Source organism: Ixodes scapularis, unplaced genomic scaffold, assembly GCF_016920785.2.
Source record: "Ixodes scapularis isolate PalLabHiFi unplaced genomic scaffold, ASM1692078v2 PGA_scaffold7__128_contigs__length_106722199, whole genome shotgun sequence".
NCBI lineage: Eukaryota > Metazoa > Arthropoda > Arachnida > Ixodida > Ixodidae > Ixodes > Ixodes scapularis.
In genome coordinates this window covers 15,263,544-15,289,868 of record NW_024609882.1, presented here as the reverse complement: position 1 = coordinate 15,289,868, position 26,325 = coordinate 15,263,544, and the positions used below count along the sequence as shown (strand labels likewise).

Sequence of the window (26,325 nt, the reverse complement as noted above, 5' to 3'; positions counted from 1 at the left end):
CTTGACGAACATTAAGCTGACAAGAAGACGTCCCTTCTTGGCTTCTTGCGTGACTCTGTTGAAGGACTCTCTGGCGAAGCTTGGGTTTCCATCTATCGCCGTTGCCCATTTGCGAAAAGCACTTGGGTGTGGCAACCTGATGTGCTTCCACAGAAACTTTTACGCCTTTGCCGAGTAAAAGTGCATCGTGAGCGTAAACTTGCGCACATCCTTTGCCTACATGTTGTTCGGTTTCCTGGATCTTCTTAGGACAAGGTTGCGCATCGTGTCGGTGAAGATGTTGTCAACAATGTTGACTGCTGGCCCAGGAAGCCGCCTTCTCAGTCCTCAGGGGAGGACATTCAGCTTTTTTTATCCTGGCCGTCTTTCTGATGACCTTCTTCTTCGCCTGTTGAAGCAATTTTCTTGCCTTCTGCAGTTTCCGTCTAGTTCTACGCAGAAGGTCCCTGTGTTGTCGTTGCGACGCAGCTGAATTGTTGTGATCACCGGAACAAACCTTGCGCCGCACACAGACGTCTTCGGGCGTGGTCTCAGGTGTCGACTACGCACTGCTTCCGAGTCCAGTGGCGGCGCTGGCTTCGTGACGCCGCTCAAATAGATATTCGGGCATGGCCTCAAATGTCAACTCCTCAATGCTTCGCGGTCCAGTGGCGGCGCTGGCTTCTAAAGCCTTCCCGGAGCATGGCTGAGTGGTCGACGAGCCAGGCTGTCTCTCCAGAGGATGAGACCTGCCAGCAGAAAAAGAAAAAAACGCACAATCACTACAGTTGACTTCATTTTAAACACGGCAGCTTTCTTCATAGTGTATAATTTTGTCTTGGCAACGCGGAGCGCAGGTTCGTCTGCTTCTTTTGCGGGGGGTCGTGGTGACGTCGGAACGCCAAGCTCTAATTGGTTCTAATTAAAGGATAGTGGGTAGACCACAAGGCAGCTTGCTTTGAGGTCTGCCCACTATCCTTCAATGAGAGCCAATCAGAACTCGGCTTTCTGACGTAGAACAGACATACTTGCGCTTCGCATAGCATATCTGCCGTCAGATTAGAACAAGTGTTCCTTTACTTTCCACAAGCCATAAAGTTAGGTTCCCGTGTTTCTTTTATTATCCCAGCTGTAGCGACTTCTCTTAAAAAATATAGAGACGCTTTCAGCGCGCGCCAGATTGAGCCGCCATAGCCGACCTTTTCCTGTCTTACCGAGATACCGAGTTACTGAAGCGGGCGTTGACGAGTCTCCACAAAGGCCTATGCTGGGGATAAGGACGTGGCAATACTTTAAACGGCAATCACCTGTCCTGCTGTGGTAATGATGGAGTGAAGCGAACGGAATAAGTGGGAACAAAAACTGAAGGTCGGTTATGGCGGCGCCCATTCACAGCTGCCTGAAAGCGTCTATACATGTGGCACCAGTTAGGTAGTTCTGCCAATACAGCCATTTTTATCGAACATCGACATATTTTTTTTTTTTTTTTTTGCCTCTGACACACATTTTTCTTCTCCGTCTCTATGTTCTGCTGCTGTTTTATTTATTTTCAGTGTTGTCAAGGTAAAATCTGAGCATGATAGTGTGTGTATGAAACAGCCACCCATCGTTGTAATCAGTATGTCTTTCTCAGGCAAATAAATAAAGTGATTTGCAGCGATGCACCTGTGCCTTTGCTTGCGTTGCTGGCGCTGAACAGTGCCCACATGAGACTATGATCGTTGTCGTCTCCGAGGTTACCGTTCGGACATGCGTGCCGAAAAGTTTAACTGCTTTGGCACGCCTCCTTTTCGGAGGTACCTGTTGCTGCCCAGCTGGTAGAAGCAGATAACGGGAGCCACTGAAATTTCTTTTCCTACTAGTAAATAACCAGCTAAAAAATAAAAATACAACAGACTATATTTCATTTTTTTGACCGTGCGTTACAAGACGTTCTCACTCGCTTTTGCTGAAAGAATATTCCAGCCAGAACTACGTCTTCGCCCAATCATACTTTCCTAGGACAATTCGTGAATGGAATTGCCTCGGCCCAGAAGTTGTAGGCAGTGATTCTCTGGCGACCTTCCTATCACAACTTGGTAAAGCAGACTATACTTCGTCTCACCCCAGGATGGACTAAAGGTAAAAGCTGCGGGCCACCAAATCCAATCACAAGCGACTATAACATTGCGTGGTATTTCGCTTCGATGCACGTGTCGGTGCCGGCGCCTAAAATCACGAATGGGTATGGGCGGGCAGTAGTTCAAATTGAATAGCACTGAGTGACTTATCAATTTTACATCGCAAATAAAGCCACGACATAAAAACTCTTTGCAGTGTCGAAGCTATAGAAATGATGCAGCGTTTTTTTTATTCGGAGCGTTATTCGTCCTCCCCTAATCAATGTTAAGCATGTCATAGTTTTCCGTGTAACGTGATTGGACCCGGCGGCCCGTGGCCTTGGCCTTTAGTCCATCGTAGGATGAGACAAAGTGTAAGAGTAAAAGATAAGTATCAGATTTATCTCCCCGAGCTGAAATGAAGCAAATAAAGTTTTTGAAGTGTTGTGTGCTGATGACAACCGAATTCCTTTTTTTCCTCTTTTTGGCCACTGATAGGCGGTCATGTCACCAAGGGCACTGATCAATACGGCTCTTATACCTATTTATTTCCTTTTTTGTTTGTTTGATGTAAGTATCTATTTTTGAATTGCTGAACGGCGTTTTGAAATGTTTTCTATGAATGTATCACAATCACTTGTGCGAACCGGCTTGGTGATTGGGACATAGTTTGCAGCGTGTTTTTATCCCGTCATGTACTTTTGCGTGAAGATTGGTGTATTTTGCTTTACCACAGTGTCCACTCTGCTAAAACATTAATGAGGTTGCAGTACTGAATAAATCAATAATTAAATCTGCAAAGTGCGCTGAGTAGAACCTCGAACACCTTCTGCGTGTCCAGTCTTCGCATGCCATTTCCTCATCCACGCCTTCAGGAGTTCCATATCTCCCAATGGGAACCTGTGACAGTATAGGAAAGTGTGGGTGGTGAAGTATCGGAAAACAATTTCCAAAACTTAGAAAGTCTTTTCTTTTCAGAATACATAAAAAACAAAGTACTAATCCCCCTGGTGAAGACGTGAACCCTCTTTATGAATGAACAAAAAACTTGTTTTCCTTTCGGGTTATTTGAGCTGCTCACTTTTAAGAAACTGCTATAGTATAATGATTATGGGCTGGTTTTATTACTAATATCACCCTCCTCTGGAAAGCTGCCACTAAATAAGAATGCCCTACTTTTCAAGACAATCAATTCCCCCTTCTGAATGCATGAAAGTAAGTGAACAAATCAAACATGTGTTTAGCATAGGACAGGTTGTATTAAGTTGCTTTCCCCACAGAGCACGCTTGCAACTGAGCACGAATGAGGGTTGTAGATAGTTTAGCACGGGAGCACGTGCTAAAAATAAAAATACGCGCGAAACGATCATACTCAGAATTTTGCATAGCCAGCAAAGCTCGCGATGCAATTATTAAGAAGTAAAATTTAACTTACCCGTTTTAAACGAGATCGACGAGTTCGGCCTACCCCTGTTGGTACAGGGGTAGCTTCCCCCGCAGGAAACACAGAGCTTTGGGGCAGCTGAAAAAGAGTTCGCGCCAATGGGATACGGGCAGACAGAAACCTCGCACCGAACTCGCTGCAATTGCAGCGAGTTTGGTGGTGGACTTTGGACTTTGGACTTTGGACTTCACGCGTCGCGAAGTCCAAAGCAGCAGCTTCGTTCCGGTGGAAGACTGCTACGGCAAGGTGCTTTGGCGGTGCTTGGTGAATTGGCGACTACAATAAAGTACTGAGATCCTGACAGGGTTTCTCCTGTGAACTTGAGTTGGCGCTGTCGTTCCAAAACTGTTCTTCCACAAGTGATGCACATCATGGCAAACCTCTGACGTTCAACTTCAACTGACGTTCAAACAACGCTTAGCGATGACCGACCACCGTGGGGCTTATTTTGTATTACTCTTTTGCGATAATCACGCCGACTATGATCGAAAAACCGACGAAAAGACGCGGGCCGTTGAATTCCCAAAATTGTACCTACGTGAGAGAGCATGAAACACGCAGAATTGGCTTAAACAAAACTTTCGAGCTCACAAAACGGCTGGACTGAGAAGCGGCATGCTGCAAAACCCAAAAACGTCACTCATATAACGATATCTCTAATAGATCGCCGTATTTTTTGGAAAAGAAGTGCGTGATTGAACACGGCCGATGAGGCTAACGAGAGAAGCCACGTCACGATTCTGATTCCCTCTCCTCCTCGCGTTGTTCCGTCGAGCTGGTGAACCGAAGCGAGGAGGAGAGAACCGAGGCCGCCTCCCTTCATTCTCAGCCGTTCCAGAACTTTGACGTCATAGCCCTCGCTTGATCGCGCCTTTCTTTTCCAAATATACGGCCGTCCGTTCGGGATATCGATGTATGAGTGATGTTTAGGAGATCGTAGCGTCCCGTTAGACGCTTTGCGGCCTTATCTGGCGAAATCCAAATTTCGGTTCGGTATTCCTTTAAAGGGATGCTGAACCGAAATCTGGATTCCACAAAACACGGCGGCAAAAGCGTGCAACGGGATGCTACAAACACACAAAACATCACTCATACATCAATATCCCAAACGGATGACCGTTGTTTTTTTTTTTTTTTTTTTTTTTTTTTTTTTTAAGGAGGCTTATTTGACAGATATGTTTACGTCTATACACGCTCGGAAACTGCTGGACCAACTTTCGCGCGTTCAACTTCAATAAACTTTCGCGTTTTCCTTTCATGTTGCGCCGTCTGTGAGTAGCGGCGTCAACCCGATAGTTTGTCATTGTTTACTTCAACTAGCGAAGAGCAGCGTTCAAGTAAAACTGAAACACTTCAAGAAAAACAAGGAGTTGGAGGTGAATTATGGTGCATTTTTGTCCCGTGAATCTAAATATCACGTTCGGTTTCTCCGAATATGTAACCAAACGCGAGAAAACGCGAAAAGCCTCTGACCAGTCGTGACGTCATACCATGATCTTTGGGCCGCCAAGCGCGTGTCGCTCGTGTGGGCAGCGCGTGCAATTGCAAGCTTGTCAGGTACATTTTTCCGCACTAACACCAGTCGTGACGTCTCTTTTTTACCTTTCTGAAAATAACAAAAGTGCGCGTGCGTAGCTTTGACAGGCCCTGAAGATGCGCGAGAGCAGAGATTCCGAAAACTCCTCGTATGACGTAACGCCCCGGGAAGGAGGGGCTTCGGCGATTATTCAAAAAATAATTTCTGCAGCCTCCGTGCAACAAACAGAAGAAAAAAATGAGAGGCGCTATCAAGTGGCTCCGGTGCACCGTCAGACTTGGCTACTGCGCAACGGAGGCGTACAGCTGGGCACACGGCGGCGCCAGTGCGTCTGCCGCGGCTATGACGTCATTCCTCTGGAATGCGCAGACTGTCGAGACGCGCGCGGCGGCGGCGGCTCCGGCGCGCCAGCTGTGCGCCGTGTGACGTCACTGCTCCTCGCGCATGCGCAGCACGGTTCTCCAGGAGCCACGCGAAACTGCTCAATCTCGGCCAGTGTCTCACGCTACAAAATGATATCGGTATTCGTGATCCTCTGGAGGCCGAATGAAGACCATTGAAGTGTTTGTTTTTTTCTCAAATACAAAACCACTTCAGTTTCCCTTTAGGGTTCCTCGATAAGAAGTGCACTTTCTGTTTCCTTACAAGTCATTCTTCGAAGCGCCGACAGCGTGACTGTGCTCGTTTTCGGAAAGCAGATGGCGGCTGGCAACAGAAGCAGAGTGAACTGAAAGACTCAATTTTGTTCCAGCGGATTGAGTTTTGTCATGCGTGTCGATTGTCGTATACTAGTGAAAGAAAGTACCGAAGGACTTTAACCAGAGTAGATTGGAGAGAAAGGCTGCGTCCGCGTTCGTTTCTGTGTTCATCTGTAGTCACAAGAGTCGCCATCTGAAGCCTGACGCGCAGCGCTCAGGTTCAATATGTGCCCAGCGCGTGCCTCCACTATAGCTGACGAAACGAATCCGGCACAGTGGACATGTTATCTACATACTTCGTTTCTCCCATTAGTCAAAACCGAACCGAGGCTTCAAGTTGACGGGCCAATGATGCAACATCAAAAGCGCAACGGCGTTCGCCATCTTTCACTGCTCGCGTCAACACCAGAAAAACCATAGCCTCCTTGACAAAGCCTGGCAGATCGCCACCAGACGCGGCCGCCGAAATTGAAATGGTAGGACGGCAGACAACGGATGAAAAAAAAGTTAGGTGACGGGCGCCCCGCTGCGGCGAGACGCCGAAACACGCTTCTCCCGAGCGATGGAATGTCCGATCGTGCTCCTCGTGTTCCTCGCGCTACCGCGTTTTTTCTCGTCGGGTTTGAAAACTATTTTTCGGGTCCTCGCCGCTGCAAAAGCTGTGCGCTGACGATGAGGTTCCCTTAGGTTCCCCAAGGAATGCTCTGTGCTACCAGATCCTCCCGCTCCAAATCTGCGAACAGGCACGCCATACGGCTCCGTCGTCGAACTGCCAGGCTTTGTGAGCAGAGGAGACTATGGCAAAACCAACCAAACAGAGCGCGTTAGCCGCTAACTTGACTTTTTAGACTGCGAGTCTGTGTTCGGGCTACTTCTAGTCCAGGGGTCTCCGAACCTCGGCCCGCGGGCCGAACCCGGCCCGCGGAGGTCGTCCGACCTGCACGTGGCTGGCCCCGGTCCTTCCGATGAAGCCCGCCTCACGGCCCGCTTCCAGCCGGCCCGCTGACGCCGGCGCGAAAATAGGCGTGTCAAGAAATGGCGCCACAACGTGCACCGAGCGCCTAAACAAAGACGAGCAGAAAACAAAACGAGAGAAAAATGGCTATCATAACGCGTGTCCTCTCGTCATGTTATTCGTCAAAGGGCACCTTCGTCGATATTTTTCAGTTTGAGATCACGACTGTTTTCAGCTACGAGGTATAATTTATCATAATTAGCTAAATATTGACTTTAAAAAGAAAGTATACGAATGCATCCGCCTTAAATGCTGCTCTTATTTATTTATGTTTATGCTTACTTTTATTTTTTGTGTTTAAAAGCTTATCTAGGAACATTTATTTATATATTTACTAATTTATTTTCCGATCATCGAGACAGCGACAGATCCCCGATCACACCCCCTTGCCAAAAACTTTGGAGACTTCTGTTCTAGCATATGGTTTTGCTCCGACTTGCAATGAAATAAAACACAGCGGGCGTTGCATTAACGAGATCGTCGATGCGTTGTCTGCCTCTCCATTTTTGTTTTGTTTTTGTTAAGCCCTCGGTGCAGCTGCACTCTCACTACAGGTACAAGCTACACCGATCTCGGTGCGTCATCCCGGTAAACCGCCACTGCCAGCAGTCAAGTTTGGGCAGGCAAAAAAACATGTCTTCCACAAACCCCAACTTCGATGATCTCGGCATCTTCCCTACACGTGATCCTCGCACCTTGGGTTGGCCACTCGTCGGCAGCAAGTCTTTCCTGGTAACGCTGCTAGTCAGCTACGTGTACCTAGTCACTGTCGGGGGACCACGCTTCATGAAGAAGCGGAAGCCCTATGAAAACCTCAAGCCGCTCATTCTACTCTACAATCTCTCCATGGTTTTCCTCAACGTGCATTTCTTCAAGGGCTTCTTGACCACGACGTACTTGGGCGGCGGCTACAACCTCGTCTGCCAGGGCATCGACTTCGAAGCAAGGAGCGAGGTAACGACGGAGTTCCTGGAGCTCGGCTGGTGGTACAACTGGGTGAGGATTGCTGATTTTCTGGACACCATCTTCTTCGTGCTCCGCAAAAAAGACTCCCACGTGTCCTTTCTCCACGTTGCCCACCACGTCATCGTCGCCTTTAACGGCTGGTTCGGCCTCGCCTACGGACCGGACGGACAAATCGTCCTAGGAGTTTTAATCAACACAATCGTCCACGTCGTCATGTACTCCTACTACTTTCTGTCTCTTCTGGGTCCCCGTGTCCGGCCGTACCTCTGGTGGAAACGCTACTTGACTCAGCTCCAACTGGTTCAGTTTGTTGTCACGCTGGTGCACATGTCGATTCCGCTCTTCAAGGACTGCGGGTACCCGAGACCTCACATGGTGATCATAATGTGCGAAGAAATATTTTTCTTCGTTACGTTCATGCGTTTCTACGTGAAGGCGTACACCAGCAAGCGTGCTTCTTCTTACGCCAGCGACTCGAAAAGCAAGGTGCAATGATTCATGCTGGCTTTATTTTACCTCGGACTTGGACACTGGGTTTTCAATAAATCATATGTTAAAATGTAAAAAAAAAAATCGTCATAGAGTATGCGTCGTTAAATACTGTTCATGATAAGTAATCTTACACTTTTCACAATTTGTAGAGCTGCCAACCAACGAATGGCGAAAGAAACATACACTCACGATAACTAAAATGACAGATAAAAATAAGGAAAACAATCTAACGAGTATCAAACAAAAATTGAATTATTGACAGAGTCTGCACGATTAGCTTTGTAGTTTTTTTTTTCTTGTTATGGTGGTGTACTACATAATTATTTTATGTTTTATTCAGTAGATAACTTGCGCAATGGCCGCTTCAGCGCAATGTATTTAACAATCACCGAACGACGTATTCATAAAGAGATGGGCGTAAGGGTACTTCATCTGTGCTCACTTTTAGCTGGTTTAAATGCTCCTCACACGCTGATGTTTCATTTTCAAAACATTGATAAAATAGAAAAATAAAAAGATATATAGAAGCTCGGCTTACCGCGTGCTTCGCATCAGCTTCCAACATAATACTTGGTGGGAGCACTAAACCAGATGGTGACATAGGCACTTTTGTGAGCCATCTGCTATTGGAAAACTGAGGAGTGGGCAAGGTGCCCCCAGCGTGCAAATGACACACTGAAAAGCCCAGTGGAGAAACGCATATGGCAAGCGTTTTCAAGGCAGGCATTTAGTGCTGACGGGCGAGTATTTTCGCGAGTGTAAGAAGACGACTCACTTCATAAATGAGTGACGATCTATACTTGTCGTCACATCAAGAAGAATAAAAAGATTTGCGCATTATACATGCGCTGCACGAAATGGTTCTTACACGATTTGGTTGTCGGAGCAATAAACTAGGCTTTTGGCGTTTAAAACATGTAAATCTCGATAAAATAAACAACAATCAAATCTAAAATTCACCCGCATATACCTTAATTTGTAAGACGACATAGTAAATCAATTACATCCCGCCAAAAACCGGCCTTTTTTTATCCCGGTTCTTAAGGTGAATGCGAGTGGCGAATACCAGTATAGGGCTGTACATCTTTCCATCGCTTATCACCAAGACGAAAATTGCTGAGTCACCTGGCTTGGGACGCTGGCAGGATTAGAACGGCGTGGAGGTCCTACATTGGCCTCCCTTCCAGCGCAAGCTCTCTTTCTTCGATAACAAATTCGGCGTCTCGTGAGAATCAAGAGTACACGCGCCGCAACAAAAGCATGACGGAAGGCGACGAGCGCGTGCTGGAGGTCGTGCATCGGAAAGGGTCGTCCCCCGCCGTTCACGCCCAATCAGCAACTACAGGAACCAAAAATATTTTTTTTTTAAACGAGAAGATTTTTCTCACAAGACATCGGCATCGGTAGGCGCAAAGAAATCGAATCAAACGTACGCTATTCGCAAGAGCGAAGAAAGACCATTTATAATTGCAGCGATCAAAACTACTGATAGGGAACATTGAGGAGAACCGGACAAGTTTTATCCTCTGACCCCAGAGTATAAAATTAGCGGCTAATACTTCAATCGAAGGACCGCGGTGAAGTTTCTTCGAACAAACAGTGATCACTAGCCCACTTAAACAAAGCACGAACGGTATTCACAGGCAGTCTCTCTAGAGTCTAGACCACAATCGCTGTACAGTTCACAACCCCCCCCCCCCTTTCCAGTTTAATGGGGAGCACAAGTTTGTCTGCTTCTTGCACAAGGGTTGCGGTGATGTCAGAACGCCGAGCTCTTATTGGCTGATTCAAGAGCCAATCAGAGCTCGGCGTCGTTATGACGTCACCGCAACCCCTGAGCAAGAAGCAGACGACTTGCTCTCCGCATTAAGATTGCACTGCCTTCATGCAATATGGGCCGTAAGATAATTACGTTTAATTGCATACTGTAAAACAAGAGGTACGAATAAACCACATGTTCCAGCTGTGGACACAGACGCGTACCTAGCCGATCCCACCTAGAACAAAGACAAAGCGTTTGCATGACGTCATCACTTATGAATCTTCGACCCGCCCCCAAGCGGGAACAAACGGGCTGAAACTTGAGCAGACGCGTTTGTCTCGGCGTCGCCGTGTGCCAGCGTCGTGTTCGATGTGAGGCGCTGCACGACGCGTTGGCGGCGACGCTGACGCGAGCTAGGCGACGCTCGCGGATCCACTATAGCTAATGACGTCTGTGGGGAAAGGTGTTTGTTTTCTATACGTGATATGCGGAGAGCCAGTTCGTCTGCTTCTTTAGCAGGGGTTGTGGTGACGTCAGAACGACACCGAGCTATGATTGGTTCTAATAGAAGGATAGAGGGTATAGACCTGAAGGCGGCTTGCTTCGAGGTCTACCCGCCATCCTTCGATCAAAGCCAATCAGAGCTCAGCGTTCTGACGTCACCACAACCCCTGCAAAAGAAGCGGGCGAACTTGGACTTCGGATTGACTTGGCTCATAAATGCAGGCCACTATAGTCTCTATTGACATGTTTTCGAACGCAAGGAACAAAAGTTACGTATCCCGGCGTTGCCACGCGTGACACCTGCCATGAGCGGTCCCTTCAGCGCCAAAAAATCGCTACTTTTTTTTTTGAGAAAGCCAATAATGTTGTGGTATGAGACAACTGAATAGTCGGGTAGAGGCTTAGTTGATTACACTGATAGGCGCGCTGTCTGATCTGAAAGTAAATTAATCCGTTTAACGTGCGACAGCGAGTCAAAGCGACATGAAGCAACGCACCTGCTTCGTTCCTCAGCGTTGGACGCTCACTCTATGCCACAGCAATGAAGTATTTGATGACTCACAACACTTACGTTGCAAGCTTGCCTGTAGTCACGCGCTCGATTCACGCGGACTTGTACGTAAGGAGTTACAAGTAAGTGATTACTTGTAATTCATTACATTTCGTTGTAAATTTTGAACGCGTTAATTACTTTTTTTCTACGGTAGCTTTCTCTGTAATTCAATCACTATTTTCTGTAATCAATTATATGTTTCTAAAAGTGCTAAAATTATTGAGTTTAGTTTTTTTTTACGCCAAAAATCGCTCTGTCTGCCAGCGCGCCACTCGTCTATGTTGCACCGAGGTTGGACACTTTCTTTGACCCCTAAACGACTAAAAACATATTCCAAGGTACCAGAAGGATTAGAATGTTAACAGGCTCAGCAACGTTTTTTGACTGTCGGGGTATATAGGGTGTATTCACTAGACGCCATGTTTGTGGGTGCTGTCTAGGGCGCGTGCTCAGAACGAGCTCACATCAACAAGCCGCTAAGACCGGCACTTTTGATGGTGCGGAATGCACGTTGGAAAAGAACTGTGGAAGCTCGCCATCAGCACACGCTCAGCATTCGCGCACACAGCTATGGCCGCCAGTGAATACTCCCTAAAGAGTGCGTCGTTTCCCGTGTACGGGTCGTTACGATCTTGGTTTGCCGCGGCATACGCGACTGTGTTTTGCACCAAACTTATCTAGACACGGAAGCGTCCGTCGAGGCACCGCGCATCCCCGAACTGGTACGCAAAGTGTTGTGCGCTACAACGCCGCTCTTCCCTCAAGCGCATCCGTCGAGAGGGTCCTTCAGCGTCGCGGCAGATATCTTCACCAGGAAACGTTGGAAGATGACTGACCAGAACGTCTAACGAGAACTACTGTCGAAGCTGAACAAAGTGTCAGTGACAAAAATAATCAAAATGTAACCACTATGAACATAAGTATCCATTTTTTTATTTCGTTATAAAAAGTTTGCAAAAGTAACGTGAAAAGTAATCAATTAGTTTCTGGTAACTTTTCAATTGCTTTCGTGATGCAGTAATTGATTACTGTAATCAGTTCCATTTTTCGATAAAGAAACTGTAATTGTAATCGGTTTCTTTTTTCTGCATGTAACACGTACAAGACTAGATTCACGGCACTAAAGGGGTAAGGCTTACTACCCAGCGAGAGATTAGCCAAGTGAAGAAATAATATTCACGTAACAATAAACTGACTTGTGCCTGAAATAGAGGGCAACTGAGCCCTCTTAGGTCTGGTGACGAGGCGGATTTCTTCCTGCTACTGAAAAAATCCGCCTGGTCCGGGTTATGATGAAGACTAGTAGCAACTAATAATATTCGTTTGCTGTACTGACTGTCAGCTCCTGGTTAGCTCAGTTGGCTTTTCTGGTATTGAAGATGTTCGGGGGTCCAGTCCCGAAGCAAGCGGATTTTTTCAGTGGCCATCAGTCGCCTAGAGGGTCGAGTTCCGTTTCAGGGAAAAGGCAATTCTCGGGTAAAAATCCTCTCCACCTTGGGTACTTTTCCGAAAACTCATTATATCGAGGAAAGAGTGACAACATATTGTTTAGGCTGATTTGCCACTCATTTGCGGCACTGTATTTTTTCTTTTAGCCTGAACTCCTTGAAGTTAATATCTTCATGCATTTTGTACGAGGAGTATACTTTTAACGCAGCTCAAATAAAGCAAAAAAAAAAAAAAAATAGGATGCGTCCAGTCTACCCCAGTTATCGTCGGGCCTGATTCGAGCTGAACCACTATGGTACACTGTAACCTCTCACGTCGTCAGACAGGGTTGTAGGCCTAACCTAGAAAAAGTAATGGTATACGTTATTCGTTACTTTAAAAATAAAGCAACCCGTTAACAACCTACTTTGCCTCAAAATAAAAAGAACGCGTTTTCGTTACCGTTACTGATAAAAATAAACAAACGTTAGTTTTGCGTTACTTTTTACCTATAAATTGACGGTAACAGTGCGTTGTTCTTGTTTTTTGGCGGCCGCGTTTTTGGACATTGGGATAAAGAACCTCGGCTTTAGAGTCTATCTAAAGTGGTACTTTTTTCCGTGGGAAAAAGAGCCACAATTTAGAAGGTATATGTAAAATGAGCGCGAGAAATAAAGACTTGGCGCCTATAGACGCTTTCAGACAACTCTGCATGGGCGCCGCCATAACCGACCTTCAGTTTTTGTTCGCTCTTATTGCGTTCGCTCCACTTCATCAATACCACAGCAGGACAGGTTATTGCCGTTTTAAGTGTTACTGCGTCGTTCTCCCCAGCATAGGCCCTTGTGGAGACTCGTCAACGCCCGCTTCGGTGGCTCGGCGTCTCGGTAAGACAAAAGAAGATCGGCTATGGCGGCTCAATCTGGCGCGCGCTGAAAGCGTCTATAGGGAGTATTCACTGGCGGCCATATCCGTGTGCGCTGCTGCTGAGCGCGTGCTGACGGCGAGCTTCCGCAGTCCCTTTGGAGCGTGCACTTAGCACCATCAAGGTTGCCGGTCTTAGCAGGCTATTAATGTGAGCTCGTTCTGAGCATGCACTCTAAACATCGCCCTCAAATATGGCGTCCAGGGAATATCGTTTAGCCTTGAGTCCAGACGACACTACGAGCTAATGGGATCACTCTATACTTCGTTTTAGCCTAGGTCCGAGCGCGGCCTATTTTATGAGCCGAAGGGCCAATCAAACAGCGAAAGAGGCACAACGTCATGGCGTGCTCTCTGCAGTTGATAGGACCAGCCGGTATTCGCCGTCTCTCTGTGCATACTCCTCCGCCGGCTAGCCCTATCAGGCACAGAGAGCACGCCATGACGCTGCGCTTTTTGCGCTCTTTGATTAGCCCTTCGGCTCATAACATCGTCCGCGCTCGGACATAAGGTGAAACGAAGTATATTAGCATTTTAAAGCGCAGGTCACTGGATCTTTTTTTCTTGTTTATGATTGGTTCAGCGATGATAGAAGACGTAATGAAACATGAGGAACACCATGACAGTGTCCTTTTGAGGCTGTCTGATTGGTCCCATCAGCTCGTAGCGTCGGTTGCGTCTGTACTTAGAGTAAAACAACATACAAAAACACGAAAAAAAAAGTAACGTGTACTTTCAGGTTTTCGGAAGAAGCTGTAACGAGTAACGTAACTACGTATCCCGTTCGTTGAAATAAGTAACGTAAGTACGTTACCCGTTACTGTTTTGAAAAAAAAATAACGAGTACGTTACTCCGTTACCGATAAAGGTAACTCGTTAAAGGTAACGCCGTTACTTGTAACGCGTTACCGCCAACACTGCAATGAGGTGCCCCTGCACTGCCTCGTACTGTAAACAAAACATATAAAAAAGAACAATTACCGTTAAAAAAAAAAAGAAGAAAACCACCTTGCACGTTTTTACGTAATCGTTTTTGTAATGCGAAAAAAAAAATCCAGATTTGAGCCTATTCTAAAGTTCGTAGAATAGTACGTTGTGAGCAACGTAGAGCAAGCCGATAATGTTTTTTTACGAAAACAATTGCACAGAGCGCACAGCTGGCATGCACGTGCTTTCGCCTTATTTGTCTTGCTTTTTCGTTGACGACGGAAAGCATGACATCAAACCTCGTGTGCAGAAAAATAAACTTGTGGGCTGAACCAACCTACGCGATGAAATGTGTTGTTCTATACTATGGTGTAAAATCTAGCAAAGCAAAAATGCACCGATGTTTCCGCTCACGCGATTTCTGTTGCGGAGTACGCGTCACCTTTTTTTCTAAAGCGCTGAAGGTTCCCGATTCTGACAGAACAACGATTAAATTGATTGTATTGGTGAAAAAGCCACGTAGTGAGTTAACTAGTCAATAAATGATACTCTTTGACCCAGAATCTGTTTGATCAGCCGGATTTCGTGAGAAAACCGTCACAAATAACCGGCACGAAGGACCGTCACGAAGGAGAGTCATGTGAAGTCGTCACGTCAATTTCCCCGCTAAATTTAGCGAGAAAATTATTGTCACGTGTCAATGTCTCCCGAAATTTAGAGGCAAAACAGCAGTCAAATTTCCACGTCGACCTTTAATCGAGTGACGTCACTTTCTGCAAGGCGGTTCTGCGAGGTGGTAGTTTGTGCTCAACAGATTCTCTGCCACCCAATTGTGGTCCTCATGATCAAGCGTGTAAAATTTTTTTTTAAAGATTGCACAGCAGCCATTGAAAACAAACAGTTTCATAACATTATTATGCACTTAGTTTTACAAATGATATAAATTTCTTATAAGCAACTTTCATTCTACCTTACAAAATACTTAATAGAAAATATGAAACTTTCAAATACATGCTTAGAGTTTCGTTTTTCTTCTTTTTTTTTTTTAGAATTTTGCGCAGTCAAATTGTAAAACAAAAAGTCCGACTGTGGGCTTCTGACGCCGAAGGCTTTTATGACCAAAAGGCAAATCAAATGCATGTAATTAATACCGGAGGAATAAGGCACTCGATGCAGAGCTCTCGTACAGCTGCATCGATTTTGTCCAACCCATCGGGTAATGAAGATCCGTGCGACGCGTCATCTGCACAAAAGAACCAAGAATCATCCACACAACGCACAGCTTCGGTTCTAGAAACAAATTGTGTTGTGTGTATGTTTATACAGCCTAGAACTTGGTTTGCCTCAACGGGCGACGAGTCTCCCAGTTGTAGATGAGAAATTTATCCAGTGCAGTACAACCGCATGCAACACTCCGCGCGTTGCATTATGGTGCCTCTTTGACCATGGAGAGGAGCGGCTTGGTTTCGATTTCGATTGCCCCGTTGACGAAGTAGCGCATCTCGGCCACGACCGCTTTATTAGGGGCGACCGGCTCACTCCGTGTTTTCCTATGGGAGCGCGCGGGCCAAGAAATATCACGTGAACGGCTTGGAGGGGCCGAGTGTTCCGCTAGGCGCCGCCTTAGCTCAACACCAAAAGCGCGGCGGCCGCTATGGAAGACGATGGGAGCGTTTGAAAACAGCGTTGGTTTCAGATGATTTTTGTCACATTCAATAGGCAGGCGGTAATGCTAGCAAAGACGACAAAGAATAAGACACTTAAAACAAAGGAACGACGGACACTTCTGTCCGTCGTCCTTCTTATTCTTTCTCTTTTCTTTCTGTCGTCTTTGTCCAATACCAACACGCTCCCAAGTTTATATAATGCTACCACATAGTGTGTATAGAATAGGTTAAAATGAGTCACTATATTATAGTTTTCTCGAGCAGAACAGCTGGTATTGCGAGCTAAGCATCAGCAGGGTGAACGAGTGTACAGGATGGTGCGTCCAGTCTGCCTGCTGGAGCCCACTCCCGTGGTCGGAGTAAAAAATCGAGTTAGATGTTCCGCAGGTGGGCCGTTACACTCTTGGTGAATGTTCGAAGTGAGACGCTGTCGATTGGTGAACTGGTGATGGACGGGGGGGGGGGGGGGGGGGGGGGGCGGCCTTTAAAGTTGTATTGCACGGGGTGCGACGCAGTTCTAGTGACGAAGCGTACGGGTTGAAAGGATGGGGCTGCAGTCCACTTGTGCGAGTTCGCCGCAGGGAGGAGGCAAAAGGAAGCGAGGAGTCCGGTACCAGAAAAGTGGCTAAGAGCCGCGTGGTCGCTACTTGACGTCGATGTTGAAAGGAGCCCCTGCCGGCTGAACGGAGGAGGTGCAGTACTCGATAGGATGGTGTTCGGGGTTCAAGTTCGCGCCTCATAATAAAGTAGGAAGCGCGACGTTGCACCGACTCGAGGGAGGCCACAAGTTGCCTGATTGCCGAACCCCACACCGAGCAGCAAAATTCCAGGATGGGTAACACCGGTGCTGTGAACAGCAATCTGGGCACATCGGGATTGGCTCGTCTTGTGGACCGAGTGACGAAGTCAAGGAGTCGCCTTTCCCCGGACACGACGTTTTGGACATAGCGATGGAAATCGAAATGCTGGTCAATGATGACACCTAGGAGGTGGTTATGCGTTGTTCTTCGGATCTCCACTCGCTTCAGGAAAGGTGTCGGAGGGGTCGAAGGTTGGCACGAGGCAGTTATGTGCATGGTAGCGCATTTGGTTTAAGTTTAGGGGAAGTTTGTTATTTTTTGACCAGAAAAAAAATGTGATCTAGATCAGCTCGTAGCTCTATAGCAAACGTACAATTTCAATACCGATGAGAAAAGCCCTTAAAATACAGCCGATTACCCTCAAAACGTCGCCGGTCATGGAGCGGACACACACAGATATACACGGGAAAGCGTCTGCTAGTAAACGTGGTGGCAGTTCAGTGAACTAGAGAAAGTACTAAATAAGCAAAAACAAATGCGGCGCGCTTGCGCGGCCTCGGGTGACCTGTTCGCCCCTATAAAGCCGGTCGTGATCTCAGCACTGCACGAAAATAATGTCAGTGCTCGCTCGCATTGCACCCATTCATCTTTGTGAGAGCCCCCGTTGAAAGACGGACCTCCAGCGGCCCCAAAAACCTCCCTAGACCTAGGGAGGAATAGGCGTGAGGCCTATCGCGTCCCATTTACTCTCTGGCGGCCTACAGCGACCACTCCAGAGTGAAGCATAATTCTATCGGGTCACGGATCATCTAAGAAGCCTAGGACATTGAGACGATGGAACAGGATGACCGGCCCAGTACGCTACTTCTTCTTACTTTGTTTACGTGCGCACAAAGCCCTTTACGTCGGGAGCCCCAAAAAACGTGCCCCAGCGTTCTATCTGCATTGGAAGGCAGTACCATACATGTTAGGGAAGTCACATTGTCAAAAATGCATGCAGCGTATTTGATCGTGAGGAGATATCGTGAATTGAGGTTGGCCAATCAAAACCGAAACGGTGGTCGCAAAAGGTGCCCGAGGTGTTTTGCTACTAGGATCGCTTCGAGATTGCAAGAGGTCTGTTCATCCCCATAATGCGCAGCGAAATCGGTATGCTGGAAGCAGCACTACCGTTCACGAACTCCAGGGTTATCAAAAATAAAAATTCGAACAAAAATTGACAAACTGAGCATTTTATGCCACTATGCAGAAGTGTGCCCCATAACAAAAAAGGGTATACTTAAAACATATTTTAACATATTTAGTACGCATACTAATGCATTAATTTCGTATATTACGGATCATGTTCGGCCTATTTTTGTACACGGCGGGTATACTTCCGATTTCGTCGAAGTATCCCTTTTAAACACGAGCTCTACGTCAGCGTCTGACTGGCACTCGCGGTCACTTCGTCAAAACGCGAATCTCAGTCCGAGCGCTGACACCAGCAGTCGCACGTAACCCGCGATGGAACCTCAGTAGGTGAAGTATAAAATCGAACACTGCGGCTGCCTGTCCAGATGGCGTCGGCTGAAACCAACATACACCGACCGGCGTCCCAGTACGATGAGGTGTATCGAGTCACAGTCGCGATTCGCTGCAGGTGTTGAGTGCTGAATTGTGTCAACGTAGGATTACGAACGAGCAAGTGATCTGGTTTACTGGCGCGAATGTGCGAATAACATTTTCTTTTTTGCCCCGGTTATACGTCCTACGCGGCCGGGGAAGAAATATTGAGCAGTCCTGCGTTAATCCACAGTCACAGCAATAGCTGTGACAGGTCATGGCCGAGTCGTTGGGGCATCGGCGTCATGCTCACACCCCGTGGGGCAGTGGTGGTGGGGTGCGTGAACTTTGGGCCAGTTGGTTTGTGATCCCGTAGGAATGCGGGAAAAAAACACGTGGACAACGAAGTAGAAAAACAGGGGCAATAACATCCAAAATAAAAATTAAAAAAAACATTTGCCTACAACTTTTTTGTTTTGATCTATTTTGTTCCAAACGCTACTATTTTTTTTTTTTTTTTTTTAACGCGTGAAAGTCTGTTTTCCGGTATGGGTCATGTATTAAAAGTAACGCAAGGTGAGTCGATCGACGAGGCAGGTGTCGCGTGCAGTCCTTGGGAGGATCACGGCGGCACAGCGCAGCCCTGAGCTAGATTTCAGATGCCGAGTTCTTCCCAGAATTGGCGCGCGGCACGTGTCTCGAGCATTTCCAAAACAATGAATGGCTCCACTTTTCCCGGAATAGAAAGTATTTACTGGCGGCCACAGCTGTACGCGCGACTGCTGAGCGCGTGCTGATGGCGAGCTTCCACAGTTATTTTGTAACGAGCATTCCGCACCCTGAAGATTGCCGGTCTTAGCAGCCTATTAATATGGGCTCATTCTGAGCATGCGCTCTAGAAAGCACCCACAAATATGGCGCCCAGTGTATAGGCTTTAGGGACGGTCTGTTGGCATTAACAGTGCTACAACATTTTTCTTTAAGATTCTTTTTTTTAGAGGGCGCGTGCAGTGGGCATTGGGTACTATAAAAACCCTAAATTTAGAGCGGGTTATCAACGCTGAGGCGTAGGTCAGTAGGGAATACTTCAACGCACTTTAAGAAATGACTTCCTCATATACAATCCACCATCGTCCTGTAGAAAAAAAAAACTCTGTGCCTCGTGACATGTTTATCCTCCTGGGATCTTACAGCATATGGAAATCACGCGTGGCACGTGAGACATGCAGAACCTCACGTCAAAGAGTTCAGGGAGTACTTCGTGCAGCTTCTCGCGCAACTCGAGAGTGTTTCCATGGCTTCAGACGTGGTACCTGCGTGGGCCGATCTGTTCAGAGCAATAGAAAACATGCAGCGATTTCATATAGATGTCTCCGAGAAAGGTTCCAGAGACACATGTATACGCTTCACAATCTATGTGACATGAGTGTTGTTTTTATCTCAAGCTAAAAACAAATAAAAAAAAAGCTGAGGCGTAGCTTAGTGGTGATCCCTCCGCTTCGCACGCAGCGAACTCAAGTTGGATTCCCGCCTTCGGCGTGAAATTTTTTTCAAGGATTTGGCAACACTGAAGAAGGACGCCCTACATCGCCAACTGCAACGTCAACAACGACAACAACTACTACAACATCAACAACGGGCGTCATTTGCAGTGATGGGAAGAGCCCATAACAGCTGTCGCTGTAAAACGTATTAATGTCACCCCACGACATAGCGGAGCAGGAGACTTATAAAATGCGTCTCGAAACGCTTCGGTGTGTATACCTAAACCACAACTGTAGTCTTACAGTAGCAGTACTCACCGTAGCGATCACGATACACTGATTTACCGGGTCAGATCGAGAAAATAAACTCGGTTATTCGGAAATTTGAAGTTTCAGAACATTACCTCATCAACAAGAAAAAGAATTTCGTTATCTTTCTTGATAACAAGTGGTTTTGATATAAATTTCAAGTTAGTTCTCAAGGTAGAGAAGATTTACGCAAGACTACATTGACTTTTACCTGAAATGGAACGAAACTCACGTCCCCTAATCGACTGATGGCCGCTAAAAAAATATGCCCGGTCCATGATTCAATCCCAGGACCTTCCCAAGAGTCTATCAAATGATGAACGACTGGTCTCACCCTTGCGGTGGTCATCGTCAAGACTGGTTTGTTAACATCCGTTTGCTCTACTGACTGCCAGCTCTTGGTTAGCTCAGTTGGTAGAGCACTCCGCTTCTTAGAGAAGTCCCCAATCGTGTATCGGGCGTGGGCATGGTGGCATAGGAGCCAAAGGGCCGAAGGCGTGTATATAACGAAGTGAAAAACTCACGGTGAGAAACAACAAACAGCGGAAGTTTGATCGACACTTTCGTCGAGAGATTCGGCTTCGTCAGGAGATGACTTACAAGTGAGGACATGTCGCTACAGCAAAGTAGTTGAGAACTGCGAGAGAAACCAACGAGGACACAAATGCAAAAAAAACATATATATATATATATATATATATATATATATATATATATATATATATATATATATATATATATATATATATATATAAATGTCTTCGTGGCTAATGACACCCAACGAGACAATGGCTGGTCGCGACGGTCGTCCCGTCCTGCCTGGAAAGCAAAACATCGAAAAATAATGTTTGCCCCCTCTTCTGATTGTCAAAAAAAAAAAAAGAAGAACAACTAGAGGGCAAAGAAAAAAAGAAAGGAGGGGGGGGGGGGGGGAAGTTATGTTCGTGAGATGTGGTTAATGAACCACGCATGCAAGTGAACTGCAGAGTTCTACAGAAGGTAGCAGCCACAGTATAGGAATCGTAATAGAATAATCAAGTGCTCCAATTCCAGTCAAAAATACAGCCCCACTAAGAAAAGGTAAGGTAGGTTAATGCTCGTATTGATGTACGTGTTCCTGGACTCTCATTTATTCCTTTTTCTACCGCATTAAACCTGTATATAATGTATGACTCTCGCTGTTCGCGCTCCCCGTTTAATCAAAATCTAGTTTCCAGTAATGTCACAAATAATTCATCGAAAGAATGCACTGGGAGACGGAGGCGTTTTGAAAGAGGGAGGCTTGAATTAGATTTAGGCTGTGTTCAAAAATTTCCTCATACCAAAACCGGAGTAAAGGTTTCGTACCGTAGCGTTTCAAGATTTACTCGCGCTTACTCGATGACGTCAGAACTCGAGTTCCAGAAGCGGATTGTTTACTCCGGAGTAATTACTCACGCTACCCTCCTCGATCGGAGAGTAACGTCGGATCAAATCGAGTAAATACGTCACGTGATCTGTTTGCCGTCTGCTCGTCGCCTGTTTTCTGCGCCGGCAGCCGTCAAAGCTCGTTTCCTCCGTTGGCTTTGGTGGCAGATGTTCCAAATAACAAATAATGAGGTTTAGCCATTTTGTGTCGTTATTTCGATTTGCTGCTTTCAACTCAGGAATAGTCTGTGCACCACATCCAGACCGTGCACGTTCTCCGGGAATAGCGAGTTTTAGTAGACCGTGTTTCCCCCTCCGCTAAGCCGCTCCGCTACCCGGAACTCTACAGCCAAGGCCATCGGCACGCAAGCGCAGTGGCGGTTTCTTCGTAGCGGAGGGTTAGCGGAGGGGGAAACACGGTCTACTAAAACTCGCTATTAGCGAGTTTTAGTAGACCGTGTTTCCCCCTTCGCTAAACCACTCCGCTACCCGGAACTCTACAGCAAAGGCCATCGGCACGCAGGCGCAGTGGTGGTTTCTTCGTAGCGGAGGGGCTTAGCGGAGCGGGAAACACGGTCTACTAAAACTCGCTAGAGGGCGAGCGTAAAAATGAGCTTCTCTGCATTCGCGTCCTCTGCTTTGGAGGGAACTCCGTAATCTTACGTTCAAGGCTGAAAATGTTCGACAGCAATATTTTATGTCGATTTTTTTTTCTTTTTTTTCGTTAGAGGGTGTGTAATGACAGGACAACACTGGTAAAGCAGTTAAAGGCTTCGAAAATTTCACGTATTTGATCAATCAACAGCCCCACCTTATCTCTCTCCGCACAAAAATTCCCTAGAGCGGTTTGGAAGTTCTCTGTGTGATTTTGTAATCACATTCGCGTCAAAGCGAAAGTAAGTTAACAATGATTGTTGAGAAAGCCCCCTGCGCTGTACCGCTACACCCTGTGGAAGCAATTTCTGCAAAACGTAATTGGGGCAAATTACGATGCGTGGAACGTATGTGTTTTAAAGCACCTGGACTAAACTCACAGCGATCGCGCTGATTCATAGAAACAATTTTTTTTTTATGTCAAACTGAAAGGAGTAAGTAATTTTGATCTCAATATACAGCCCAAAAAGAAGGTGAGCAAAAGGAGCTGGTGAAGCCACGTAAAAAAATACAGCGTCGTCACTGCTAAAAAAAAAATCGAAATAATTATTTTTATTGTCTTTTTGAGTTCTTTCTCCGTGATCAAAAGAGATCTTCTGCTACTTTCCGCCATCGCTGCTATGTTTTCTTTTTGCCATAGCCCAAGACGAAGCCAATCCGCGTAGGATCCAGGCGATTATCCCGACCGTTTCAAAATCGAGTCGCGGGTCGTTTAGTCGCGATGTCACGTGGGACTACCCGCTGACGTAGGAAACAGGTTTCTCGGATAAGATTTGGAACATAGCCTTAGAGTTAGCTCTGTGGTTGCTGAAGCGTAGTCTAAACGCTGTCTCACTCTGTTCTACGTATTGCATTTTGCATGCTCTCTACACTCTAGCAAGTACACTACGTTTGAAGAGTTGCATGTTGCATGTTTTTATGAAAACTTGGTGGCCCTGGCGGTGCTTGCGTGAAGCAGGCGCAACAGCGCCAAAACACGGGGAAGCCAGAGAACAGGCAGGCATTATTAGTATTACGGAGGCTATGTTACAGGACGAAGCGCGGAAGGCGGGTGCCATCTACGGTGATGAGGATGGTGTTGGAGGTACAAATTCGGAGTATCTGAAAACTTTTGGCACCATGAACTTCCATTTCTTTGTGGAGCTCTTCATTTGTCACGGAAGCTTGGATGCCATGGCCCTTTAGGATTGTGCCTGGCTGATGGCGAGGTGGGATTCGACGACGTGCAAGGCGTTGCTGAGGTGCACCTGCGGAATCGGGAGTAGTTTTTTCTCAGCAGATTGGGGTATGTATCGATGGCAATGAGTGACATTCTGCTAGGGTAATATCTTCAGACACCTTCCGCGTTTCTCGGTAAGGCCTGCAGCTTGAAATATCCTCATGCCGACTTCGGCCTGGGACAGGCTGACTAAAGAGGAGTCCGTAGGGAGGACTTAGGTCCTCCCGACGGACTTCTTGGCAGCGGGCGTCGGGAGGACTTAGGTCAGTCTTCCCGCGTGGGAGACTCTAAGTTTCTTATTTGGAGCGATTGAATGCTATCGATTCCGAAATTTTGTACTCACGGCTTGCCATCGTACTATTCCATCCACGTACCACTTCGTACGTAGATAAAATGGCACGGTACCACAAACGTACAATTTCATCACGTCAGATGAAGCGGTCCGTTACCGACCAGAGTTCAGCCCTTTACTGCCAGCGATTTGCCACTCCGGCTTGGTGCTTTAACATACATCCAAGAAAGCAGAGGGGAGTGTGATGTTGTCTCAGCAGTACGGGTGGCACGGAGCCGGCCACGAAGTGGCCGTCGGGAGAACTTAGGTCAGTCTTTCCGCGTGGGAGACTCTAAGTTTCTTATGTGGAGCGATTGGATGCTATGAATTCCGGAATTTTGTACTCACGGCTTGCCGTCATATACCATTCCATCCACGTACCACTTCGTACGTGAATAAAACGGGACGGTACCACAAACGTACAATTTCATCAGGTCAGATGAAATGGTCCGTTACCGACCAGAATGCAGCTTTTGCATGGTGCGGGAGTCACACGTTGGTAGGAGGTTGGAAGCAGACATGTACAGGTTACACGAAAAAGTAACTAAATACCGTTACTCGTTACACGCTCAAAAAGTGACTAAATACGTTACTTGTTACCGATCCTCAAGAGAAACGCGTTGCTTTGCCTCAAATATAGCGAGTTACTTTTTTCCGTTTCTTTGACGACCAAATACACAACTGCTTTTGTTTCGTGGTGTATTGCTTTCTTTTCAGTACTCGTTGCACTTAAGCAGTAGCTGCCTCTCGACGTTTTCATCAGTTATTTTTGCCCGCTTCATTGATAATACATCTCCGGCGACGCTGAAGAGTCTTTGTACTGGCGCGATCAAAGGAACGGCAGTGTTGGGCCTCAAGAAAAGCTGAGGAATGTGGGATTGCCCTCTCTCTCTTTCTCTCTCTCTCTCTTGTTTTTTCTGTTTCTAAAGTTCCAAGTTCACAATAAGTTCGGTGCCTTCCCGTGTTTTCAGCCCCCCGGTTAGCATTCGGTCTGTACACGATTCTAGAAGTTTCAACCAACGAACCTTATTGCGTTCGCTGGGTGAAGGACATTCCCAGCTTTAAAGTTCGACTAGCTGACATGTTCAGCCATAAACGTTGCTATACTGTCATACTGTTTAGTTGTTTTTTCGGGTTGCCCATCTGCCTTTGTTGAAATAAACGCATACTCAGGTTAGAATAAAAATTAGGTCATTTAAACGCGGTTGTACACGTGACTCCTCAAAAGTAACGAAATACCCTTACTCGTTACTTGGCCTTTAAACTGACTAAATATGTTACGCGTTCCATTTGCAGAAAAGCAACTAAATACGTTTCTCGTTACCGAAAAAAGTAACTAGGTAGAAGTAACACCTTACAAGTAAAGCGTTAAGCGCATGTCTGGTTGGAAGCATTGAAATTGGAGCTTAGAGAGGGAATGCTTCATTGGCGCTTCACTCGACCGATGACTTAGTTGTGTGGGTGCATGCTAATGGATGCATCTCCCGCGTGGATGTGTCGTCGCGTGCGTCTAATTAGTCAACGAGTTGGATGGAAGCGCTGCTGCGGTAAGAGGTCACTCCACAGCTGGCCCTAGTGCTCCAATTTGAATTAAATGGATTTGATGAGTTGCTTGATATGCTAAGCATTTGTAATTAAACGAATGTCATGAACTTGTAGTCGTAACGTTTTTTTGGCTGCGTAGAATTGAAAATAAGAGCGTCTGCGATAATTTTTGAAAGTTTTATATTTTACAGTCTACTTCGTGTTGAATTAAGCTAACGTTCGTCATTAGGGATATGAACTCCCGACAGAGTTATTTTATTCCCATTTACTTGAATCGGGAATAAAATCATCATCTTAATATTATTAATATTGAGTTAAGTAAATAATAATGCTACGCAAACGGGTCTCTGACGGCTGCTTGGCGATTCTTTATATTTTTCAAGCGTCACAAATTGATTGGATAACAAACTCCACCGCTTCCTTGCCAATGAAGCCAGTTCAATCGCTGCGCTGTCTGAATTGGGCGCTTTCAACATCGTACGTGAGAGGCTACACCTATTTTTCGACACAACTAAATAACAGTAAAAGAAAAACTGCATTTCACATTTTACTCCCACACGATAGCGTCAAACAACAAATTTGATCAGTTATGTTTCCCCGCTCCAATAAGAATATCGTGTAAATTGGATCGCCACGCCGAGTTCGTTTTCCTGCACTCACCTATTACCGCCGCTAAAAAAAAAGAAAAGAAAAAAAAAAAAAAAAGCTACGGCGATTTGCACGTGCGTCACATCTGTGCACTCTCTAGATGTGTCGCCACGTCAAAATTTATTATCTGCTTTCTAACCTCAGTTGCTGTATAGACTTGGAGATTTCGTTTCACAAAGCGGTTTATGACGCCATTACTGCAAAAAAAAGGTTTGTTTAAGCTGTCCATGTTTTGGGATGAATCCTAAAAACTCTGAAAATTACCCAGCGGTAAAATTTTGGTGAATTCGGATTTGTCCGATAAACTCCCAATTTCGATGTATCCCCCCCAACCAAAAAAAGAAAAAAAAAAAGAAAGAGAGAGCGAGAGAAAGAGTAAAAAAATACG

General features: G+C 46.3%; 1 protein-coding gene across 1 annotated transcript; it reads left to right on the top strand.

Moving 5' to 3' along the window:
* Positions 1-7,364: 7,364 nt before the first annotated feature.
* LOC8029424 (elongation of very long chain fatty acids protein AAEL008004) lies at positions 7,365-8,311 on the top strand. The gene has a single exon (XM_002404946.5). The coding sequence runs from the start codon at positions 7,406-7,408 to the stop codon at positions 8,231-8,233; it is 828 nt and encodes a 275-aa protein (XP_002404990.3). The 5' UTR covers positions 7,365-7,405; the 3' UTR covers positions 8,234-8,311.
* The last annotated feature ends 18,014 nt before the right edge of the window (positions 8,312-26,325 follow it).